This window comes from Strongylocentrotus purpuratus, unplaced genomic scaffold (assembly GCF_000002235.5).
Source record: "Strongylocentrotus purpuratus isolate Spur 01 unplaced genomic scaffold, Spur_5.0 spur5_scaffold_14, whole genome shotgun sequence".
Lineage (NCBI taxonomy): Eukaryota > Metazoa > Echinodermata > Echinoidea > Camarodonta > Strongylocentrotidae > Strongylocentrotus > Strongylocentrotus purpuratus.
The window spans coordinates 28,327,293-28,338,084 of NW_022145599.1; the positions used below are offsets into that span (position 1 = coordinate 28,327,293).

Consider the following 10,792-nt stretch of genomic DNA (forward strand, 5'->3'; position numbering starts at 1 on the left):
TTTCATGTTGGTCGGTAGAACAAGATATAATAGCTGTGTTCCCACAATGGCAATTTTGGTTGGCGTACGGTTCGTGTTTAGAGCTATTCGGCGTAAATATGGGCTACCAATGTAATACAAACTGAATAAGACTCACTATTTAAAGTTCAAAAGAAATGTTTAAGAATAGCTACCAACTCTCATTATGTAGCACCATCTGCACCTTTTTTTATCCCCTCGCAGACGAAGTCGGAGGGGATAAACGATGTCGTGTGACCGTCCTGTCATAACAAATCTGGTTTCCGTTCGATAACTTTAGTAACATTGAAATTAATATCGCTAGTGACATTCGTTTGTCTCGCAATGTATAGTCAGCAAGGGATCTGAAAGATCACGACGTTTCGTGTGCCGCGTGTAACGTGCTAACACGACTAGAGGGTAGGGTAAGTTGACCGTGTGGATGCTCTCACATGGCACCCTGAGTATCAAAATGATAAGAAATTTGGTCCAGTCTTGGTAAAGTTACCAGCTCTGTATATATGGGACTACACAAACATGTGGCATAAAAATCAGTCACAATTTTTATGATGTTATATGCCATATTTAGAATATCAAGGCATTTGCAGATCCATGCCTTCCAGAGAACATTTTTTTCTCTGATGTTCTTCCACACTTGCAAAATACAATGATAACACTCACAAATTATTGTTCACCTCTTCCCAGAACTCAACCTTCTCTTTAAGGTTCAACATTTTCTGGGGTCCTCAAGTGGGCCCCGGACCTTACACCATAAAGGCTTTAGCACTTTGCGCGTACAATCTGTACATTTCACACCCCCTTTTGGAAAATCCTGGATCTGCCCCTGGCTTCCGGAAGTTACGCTGATTATAAGACTGGGTCAGTGGAAGGTCGTGTTAACTTGATCGTGGCAAGTTGGTCCGAGCAAGAGGGTATGGACAACTAATGGTGTGAGTTAAATATTTATGGGATATTTACTGCTGCAGGGATTAACTTATGCCAACTAGCAAGCCCCCGTCTGAACAAGGCTTATGTTTGGCCGCAACCTAGCTAGAAGCAATTAGTGGATGTAATTCACATTCTGACTATTGAAATACAATTATTTGTAACAGGTGAGTGAAATGATTTGTAACATGGCAGTTAACAAAGAGTTATGAATAACATTTCATTACATTCCCAGAATGTTTATTACTTATCTATTAATGACTCATTTTCAATATTTTTTTTATTTTGGTGTGTGTTTCAGTGTTTTCCTTCACTCTGATGATCTCTATGCTATTTGTTTTAACAGTCTGTGATATTGAACATTTTGATGTTTCAAAACATGTATGTTATGTGTTGTTTTGATGAAAGTGTTGAAATAAACTTTGAACATTATATTTCATCTCCATAGCTCTTCTGGTAGCCCCTATACTGTGGATGAAATTGTCTTTGGGAATCTCAACATTGAAAGCACTTCACCACATGTCCTCAGCATTACACCCAGTCAAATATTCATTCATCCCGACTATGATTCTATCACCGTTGATGCAGATATAGCACTCATCCAACTCTCTACGCTAGTCAATTACACTGATTACATCAGACCAGCATGTCTTGCAAATTCATCTCAAGAAACCACTGTATACAAGCAATGTTTAGTTAGCGGATGGGGAAATACTCAAATTGGTACGTTGTAGCTCAATTTTGGTTTTACAAATTTAATTTTTTTTTGGGGGGGGGAGGGGGTAGGCGGGGAGGGGTAGCCAGGCACCTGGTACACTCTTCCAAAATTGTCATAACAAAAGGGTCCTCATATTTTAGGGATCCCATTCAAAACAAGAGTAGGAAAACAAAATTAACATTAACGTTCATTGGGGTCCTCGAACACCTGAGCCAGAAGCTTATAGGAACCACATCAAGTGTAGGAAAATACGGACAAAAAAGTATACATGTAAATAGATAAAGTTTCACGTTTTCCCCATTTTTAAGTTATCAGATTGTCCTAGTTTTCTATCAACATGATTAATTCTTATTGCATTATGGCTGCAGTTTTGCACAAATTATATCACAAATCCCATTGGACAGTATCGCATCTGGAATTCAAGGAGTTAAAATGGTGAATTTTTTCATATCATATTCTGTAGATGGATATCCAGACCACTTGCAGAAGGCATTCGTGGGTTTGATTAGCAGAATCACCTGTGGAAGTCTACTTGGGACTGAAAGCTTTACAGACAACATGATATGCGCAGGATATGAAAGAGGAGATATAGATACCTGTTCCGTTAGTTTTCCCTCTTCTACATTTGATAGTTGAATATTAATTCATCATTTAGATAAAATAGGGTATTTGTTAGAGAGCATACTATTGGCTTAGAAGATATTAACTAGCTGACTCTCAAAATTTTGTTATATGTGCATGAGCGTGAACCTTACATGCACAATATGTGTACTAAATTGAATTAGACTCTGCACCTCTCCCTGCATGTATCCATTCATTGCATTATCTTAGCTGTGAACATGTAATTCAAGGGCAACCTGAATATAATCGCCTGACTCCAGATATGAGATCGCAAATACCCCAAATTTTGTATAACAAATAATGCATGCATTGCATCGCTCAATATATAATACCCCCCCCCCCCCCCCCCAAATGCAGAATTTCCCAGGCTCATGCCTGTGGCCCCAGTGAAATATAACATCACTTGTGCAATTGTTAATTTGTCAGTGAAAATATTATATTGCATGAATATTGAATGCCAGAGCATGAAATAATAGTATAATATTATATTTTGAAGGGTGATAGTGGTGGTCCTTTAGCGTGTGAAGGTCCAGATGGTAGATGGCACCTGGTCGGTGTAACCAGTTGGGGATATGGATGTGCGGAACCAGGAAGTCCAGGAGTGTACGCGAGAGTCTCTGAGCTGTTGCCTTTCATTCTAGGAGTTGTGAAAAGTATGTTTAAGTTCATAAATATCTTGGTATTGAAAGAAATTTAACATATGACAACACAAGCATTTTTTTTAAATGAATGTATCTCAGAAATATATTCTGTAAAGAGAAAGCTCTAATCTGCTCTTTAAAAAAACACCAATGAAGCAACATTGGTTTAATTAAGCAACAATATATGTATAGAAACCCAATTGTTATATGAAAATTAATCATGGAGACACAATTTTTACAATTGGTAAATCTAACTTCGAGACATGTTTAGGTGAATTTATGTAGAGGATAAGTTTTGTGCCCCCTCTATGACTTAAATTTGTTTGATTTTAGTGCAGAATAGATTCTTCCTTATTATTAACAATATATAACTTCACAAAACGTGTAATGCAGAGCGAAGAGAAAACCAAGGATATATGAAATTCCAAATTTTTACATAAATGATTTCAAGTGATCTGTCTATTATCTCATTTGAACAATAAATAATTTCTTTTTTTATTGCAGATTACGCAGGCAGTGTTCCACCAACATTAGGTATTGTTGTAGTTTCAGCACTTTTATCAATTAATACATTTAAAACCATATAATGCAAACAAATATAAACGTCTTTCCACTTTCTCCAACTCCTTTATTATCTCTGTAAATTCAAGTTATTAATAAGATTGCAGGCTGGTGCAGTGTGGTGGGAATTGGTATATAGGCTAGTCCCTGGTATTTCCTCTTGTGTCGCATACGTAATGATTGGGCACCTAATATTTGACTTAAAATTTGCCAATTTTTTATTAAAATTCCTTTGATGCTTAATGTGATTCTACATGTATTCATTACATTCTTTATGTCCCCACGTCTGCACACTCATTCAATTTACATGTCGCTTTGGGATATGATTCTTGAGTGGAAATTTACCATATCGAGGCTGGTGAATAGAATTGCTAAAATTTTACAGATATGTTTTACTTGTTTTTCACATATATCTCCGAGTCTATATCTATTTATGATAACAGAGACTCAAACAAATTTCTGTACTTTTTTTTTTTTTATTTCATAAGAATCAGTTGCACGTATATGTATGCGTAGACATATATAGGCACTCTAGCGATACTATGATTCATGGAATTCTTGATTAAAACTAAAAAGTATCACTACCCTTGATATTTTCTTTTATATACTGCATATGAATATCCAAGGCCTCTGATTGGCCAAAACTGCAGGCATAAAATTTGAAACTGACTGCTGGACAGTGTAGCTAAACAAATATTGAATGCGCACAGTGCATATGTGAACATGCTTTAAATTTCACTCGAAAATGAGACAAATCCCTAAGTGCCATTAAAGGTCTGCATGGGTACAATGTATTCATGGGCATTGCATTGGGGACCCACTAAACACAAGAGTATTTATGCCATTAACAGCAGATACTGGAGATTGGCAATACACATCTTGTAGACTTGAAAGCGATTCTGTTTGTTTTTTTTAATTTAGGACTAATCAAATGTCAGGATACAAATTTTAACAAAAAATACAATTTTAACCAAAAAAATTTAACAAAAATATTTGGTATTCTCTCTGACGTACTTGTTCCCATCAGCCAAAGTCTTGGAGATAAGGTCCTTGCAGGTTGATAAAACACAGTACCGGCTGTCGAAAATCCTAGCCATAAAGCTAAACTAAAACATGATTTCAACCCTAATCCTAACCTTATGTTCTTGACGAAAATAATCCTGGATCAATCGTCTGTACAGCAGCTGTCGGAGCACAGCACAGCACAGCTGAGAGCACAGACAAGATACTGCTGATAGCGCATGCACAAATATATTGAAATTCCAATTTTAAACTACACTCAGCATAACAAGAAAGTGGACACTATTTCTAATTAAGATTTTCTAATAAGTATTGGAAGTATAGTTATATTTATATATCTAAATAAATATATATAGTAATCCTTGTTTAGATGATATGCACTTGGAATTGTACCATTCATGCATGAGTGAGCATAGCCATTTACCAATAAATGAGTTTCTAAAAGAAAATTGCGAAAATGGATCATCGATCCGACCATTCAAATGTGATGAGCATTTAGATCTTGTAGAATGAAATGTATCAAGAAACTACTAAAAAAATGGGATTTTCTTTCATTCAATTTCTTTATTCATACTGATTACCAGTCACAAGTGAAATGAAACACATTCCTATGTTTTAACAAATAATGCAATATTCTTTTGTTTTCCTAGGTACTACTACGGCCAGTCTAACCAATGACATGATTTCAGGTATTACCATGATAACTACTCCATTGGTAAACACGTCTTAAAACACTGCACTCAACGATTTCATATCTTAAACTTTAGGCAACTGTTTTTAAATAATTGTCTACATACTCTTAATTTAGTGTTTAGGAGAGTATGTGTGTGCAGTCACCTGTATTTTAAAACCATTTTATCTGAGCTTGCTGTGATGTACATTGTACCTTCTTTAAGCCTAAATGTGCATAATTATACTCTACATTAAGGGTTGTTGTTGATTTCATTTAGACACAGGAAAAACACACTTTCAGCCCCAAAAGCTGTTTTTCAGTATGTTCGTTTTTATGGTATTACACAAATGAATTTGACGACAAAATGACCATACACCTGAAAAATACAATACAAACATATGAACACCGTTAGGCAAACACAAAATTTGATTCCGATTTCCAATCATAAATATCTTGATAATGAGACAGGCGATCGGCTTGTAAAAGTCATGGGGTTCCTGACTGACCTACATATAATTATCATTGCACCATGAGCTAAATCCAGGATTTTGTTTCAGAATCTGAGACAAAGTTACCCAATCCCTTAATATTATTCAAATCGAAAAATAATCTACTACGATCTTAATCATGTTAAAATGTTGACTATTTCACCTACCCGGTATAAGTGATTTTCCATTTATGTAGAATGCTGTAATGTAGTGGAATGTGCTATTGTGTACCATGTGAATGATTTCTTAGAGACGACCAAAATGTATGACAGATCTACCTATGAATGGTTATTTTCTGCTTAGACCTGTAAGACTATCATGTATCCTACTCAAATTTAAACCAACAAGGTATTCATCTTAACTTGAAATTTAGGTTTTCCTTTTGTAAAACGTAATTTCATACTCAGGGTTTGGGCAACAGCTTATGCAATTTGCGTGCTGACAACTGTTCATGTCCTGAAGATCATTGAATACTTTTGATTTAGGGCAAGTCAATTTGTAATGGGGGGGGGTGGGGGATTATTCTACTGGTAGAGGAAGCTGGTCAACCAAAATTTCTTGGGCCAGTTGGTTCTAACCCCAAATTATATTACTTGTGCATTTAGGTCGATTAAATTTTGGCAATGATAAAGCACTTGTCAGTAAATGATATGATCATGAATTTCTATAGTTTCATGTTGACCAGGGTGTAGCAGTGACTCTTTCACATGTACTAACAAGAATTGCATTCTGAATTGTCAAACTTGTGACGGTTTTGATGATTGTGGTGACTTTTCTGATGAGGAGTATTGCCGTAAGCATACACATTTTCTTCAGTTGACTTGTTCAATCTTGTGAATTTGAAATGGCATCATCCTTTCCAGGTCACAAGGTCCTTTTTTCAAGTTTGCATCGTAGAATGCAGCAAAATTTTAAAAGTCTGGGTTTTTATATATTGACTACCAAAACAATTGTAAATCATTGCAACATTTATGTACTTTATATTTTTGCATGCATATGCACTAGTGACTTTTAGTTCAACTGGCATTAACTGTATAAGTGCACTTTATTCCAGCAACCCCCCCAGCAAACTCGTCCTGCTTCGAGTGTGCATCTACCCTAGTAAAAAATAAATAGGAAAAAAATAGAAAAAAAATAGGGAAAAAATAAATGCAAAAATATATTTTTTTCCTATTTTTCTCATCCCCAAAAAAGCTATTTAATTGCTATAGTTTTGGAACAAAAAATAGGAAAAAAATAAAGCCACAAATAGTTTTGAAATATATTTTTTTCCTATTTTTCTCGTCCCCTAAAAATAGGAAAAAAATAAAGCCACAAATAGTTTTGAAATATATTTTTTCCCTATTTTTCTCATCCCCCCAAAAAGCTATTTAATTGCTATAGTTTTGGAACAAAAAATAGGAAAAAAATAAAGCCACAAATAGTTTTGAAATATATTTTTTTCCTATTTTTCTCGTCCCCTAAAAATACCCAAAAAAGCTATTTCAAATAGCATAGTTTTGGAACAAAAATAGGAAAAAAATAGGAGACTTAAATAGCGTTGAAATAAAAATAGTTTATAAATATATTTCAGACATATTTTTTTCTGAAATATATTTCTAACATATTTTTTTTACAAACCAAATATATTTAAAATCTATTTTTAAAAAAATGGAATATTAATTGAATGATTGGTGTACTGTATAATTGTTTGGTAGCAATTAAATCTCTGTCAAGCTCTACTTTGTAGCACCTTGTTGTACAATATATGCATGTAAGTGCATGTCATGCGCACATGTACAAAATAATTGGATTAGTCGAATCCCCGTCCACATATTACCCGTGTAAAAACTAAAATAGGAATAAAATAGGGGGGGAATAAATACACTAAAATATTTCTATCCTATTTTTCTGCTGCCAGATGTACAAGATAAATAAAATGCAAACACATTTTTATTTCAGTTTGAAACGTTAGAACACTTTATTACATAAAATATCACATGCAATGTACACCCATAGGGTGAATGAGAATACTAAACAAACAGTCCACAAACTATTAAAACATATTTACAAAAGTCACACTTACAAAACTTGAGCAGCATTTCATATAGAAAATTTTGGATTTAGAGGTAAGAACGGCCGGTAAATATTATGTATCTTTGGCAAACCGATTGGCGTATACCCGTCTTATAAATGATACAAATATTACGCAAAGGTAGTACTAGGTCTTTGTAAACATAAACGCAAGAAAGAAAAAAAATATATCTTTTTCTTCTTCATTAAATTGTTCCCTATATAATCACTGGTAAAAATTGCAGATATTGGGTTCACATATATATATGTATTAGTTGTGTAAACGAAACTATTATAATGTAAATCTAATCTGAATGTAAGATATTAGAATTTAAAAAAAAAAATGAATTTTCACATTTTTGGCTAATAAAATACTAGCATATATACAGGATGTGAACCAGTATTGAACAGCTTATACATGACTATAAAGTGTTACATGATACTAGTAGCAAGGCTATCTGGCAAGTTTCAACAGTCTAAACAAAATCTTTAAAAATGTCTATAAATGAAAACATGTGAAGGCAAAGGTATAGTTCACATCTATAACAATGTAAAAAGTGTTAATAGCACTGGCAACTTGGTCTATCTGTCAAGTGTCATAAGGATGTCAAACATGAATAGTCTTCAGATGTCTTTAAAACTTTAAATGAATACTAAGACAAAGCTTTATTACTGTTACATGAATACACATCTATAAAGTGTTACATAATACTAGCATCAACTACATAGTACACGTGAGCTGACATGGCAAAGAGTATAGTGAAACAAAGTTATACAAAAATATTCATACGCAGATATAGAATATATATATATATATACATCAATACATGTATATATTTAATTACACCGTGAGGTAATTCAATTTGTGTTTGTTAAGATTGCCTTGGTAAAAATTAAGCTGTGTATTGAAGATTTATGTCTCAGATTCATTCCGACCGCGAACACATGTTTGATTGTGGCAGGGCGAGGCAACCTGGAAGTACTTGCTGAATGTTTGTTGGACGGCATTATTGGCATCATTTTGAAATGCTTTCCATTAATTACAGATGAACAATAAGTCATTAACCATGTATGATTCTAATACTTTCACTCATGTCTTGCATTTCCTTGATGTGTGTTGGACAGTTCAGTCTAACAAATTAAGACTGTATGTACATGTACTCTAGAAGACAAGGGTGCCAGTGCCACACAGTCCAAGTTGATGACTTTCCAGCAGCCGAAGCTAAGATACCCTGAAGAAGAAAAAATAATAAGTAAAAAAAAAATAAGCAGGTTGTAGTATATTCTATTATGCTTTCAAATCAAATCTAGGAAAATTTAAGAGTTGAACGTGGAATGTACACTGTACAAATAAAATTCATGTAAGAACTACAGTTACTTGCATCCTTCACAAATTCATGACATGATAGATGCTTGACTACTTACATGTATGAATTATGATGATTGAATGATGAGCTATACTTTGCAACTATATGGTCATGCATGATGCAATACACATACATGTGCATGCAGGATCTGCACAGCCAATTGAATGCGGATTGTGATGGAAAAAAAATCATAACACACATAATATATACAGTGTATGTGACATACAAATGTACGGCTTCTAAGAATCAACTTTGCCATTCAATTTCTGTTAAAAATATGCAAGAAAATCTTGCACGTATGATTTAGGATGATTTATTGGCTTATGAAATTTCTACCTGGCTGTAAAAAGTGTAAAGAATTGCAATTCATTCAAAACGAGTGCAGATCCTGTGCCATGTGTTGAATGGAGATGCTATATATCCACATGCGTTCACATGTCTTACCAACTACCATGCAGCCAGCACGCGCATGTGGCGGAATCTAGCCTACACTGCACTGCGTTAATTTGCTCAAATATATTTGTGAATGAGTAGACCTACTATAATACGCTAATTCCATTCTTTAATGAGATTCGTCATGTTTGATTGTTCACTTCCAATGAAAAGCCTTACGTAAACACAGATATATAGGTGACTATGTAAATTATGTAGACATTACTACTAGGGAATATAATCTACGATCTTCGTCAACTGTGATCAGTTTGATGATGGTTTGGATTTTTTCATGAACCAAATAAATTTACAAAATCAAGATTTAACCAATTTCCTAATTTAATTGTACAGAAAGCAATTTTATTACTCACCTTCAAAATGAAGATCTTTAAAGTAGCTCCAGCAGCTAGCAGTAGCAGTCCAGTGCATGTAGTGCAAAGCAAGTTGATCGTATTTCTCCAACACAAGAGTGCTAGTGTGGGACTGTAGGCCTAATCTTGGTAATAAATTCGATCCTTTCATTTTGTTCTTTCAATTCTTGCGCTGGAATTACTCTTGAAATTGTCCTTTCCTGGTGTAAATCTACCCCTTATTACCCATACTGTGGGTTTTACAGGAAGACAAGTCTGGCGAAATGGCAAAGTAATGATGGAAATATGCGCCGTTGAGCTGATCATCACAGAGTCTGAGTGAAGATTTGAATTTGAAAATAAACTACCGGTTGGCCTATTCGCTTTCTACCACTAGATGGCAGCACACATTTAGTTGTGTTTCATTATGATTCAACATTTTTGAAGAGTACCCTTTCACCTTTGTATTTATTATGGGGAAATTGTTACAATTACATCCAATTGGATAAGTTCTAGTCACTATAACACTATAGTAGTAAGCTAATTCTTTTGCTAATTACATACTTTTTTACTTGAAATATTCAAAATCGATAGTCATTTCATTTAAAGATAAAATTAAAACATTCTTAATTCTTGATTAAATGTTCACAGGCCTATACGATATATTTATGCTCCCTTAAAATGTTCACAGGCCTACGAAATAATTATGCTCCCTTAAAGGAAGAGTTGAGTTCTAAGGAGGGCCAGTAATTTGTCCAAATCTTCTTTGAATTTTTTTTTTTTCATTTTAAAAGACGAAATATCGCAATTTTTGTTAACATTATAGTTATATTGTGAAATATGTTTTGAATTGTGCAAATATATATTTATAAAGTGTAAAAAAGTTTCAACAACCTTAAAAATCAAATATCGGCCTATATTAAAAGC

General features: G+C 34.1%; 1 protein-coding gene and 1 long non-coding RNA gene across 2 annotated transcripts in view; one reads left to right on the forward strand and one right to left on the reverse strand.

The window, feature by feature from the left end:
- LOC105439626 (atrial natriuretic peptide-converting enzyme-like) overlaps positions 1-6,780 on the forward strand; it is a 37,981-nt gene extending 31,201 nt beyond the window's left edge. Inside the window, exons 18-23 of the mRNA XM_030985193.1 lie at positions 1,391-1,665; positions 2,124-2,263; positions 2,778-2,934; positions 3,427-3,456; positions 5,154-5,192; positions 6,719-6,780. Coding sequence (XP_030841053.1) covers positions 1,391-1,665; positions 2,124-2,263; positions 2,778-2,934; positions 3,427-3,456; positions 5,154-5,192; positions 6,719-6,780 — 703 coding nt within the window. The remainder of the gene's footprint in view (positions 1-1,390; positions 1,666-2,123; positions 2,264-2,777; positions 2,935-3,426; positions 3,457-5,153; positions 5,193-6,718) is intronic.
- An 819-nt stretch (positions 6,781-7,599) lies between these two features.
- Positions 7,600-10,336, reverse strand: LOC115923601. Its single transcript, XR_004063991.1, has 2 exons — positions 9,887-10,336; positions 7,600-8,948 (listed from the first exon to the last, which is right to left on the reverse strand). It is a non-coding gene; the product is annotated as an uncharacterized LOC115923601 (long non-coding RNA).
- Between the last annotated feature and the right edge of the window lie 456 nt (positions 10,337-10,792).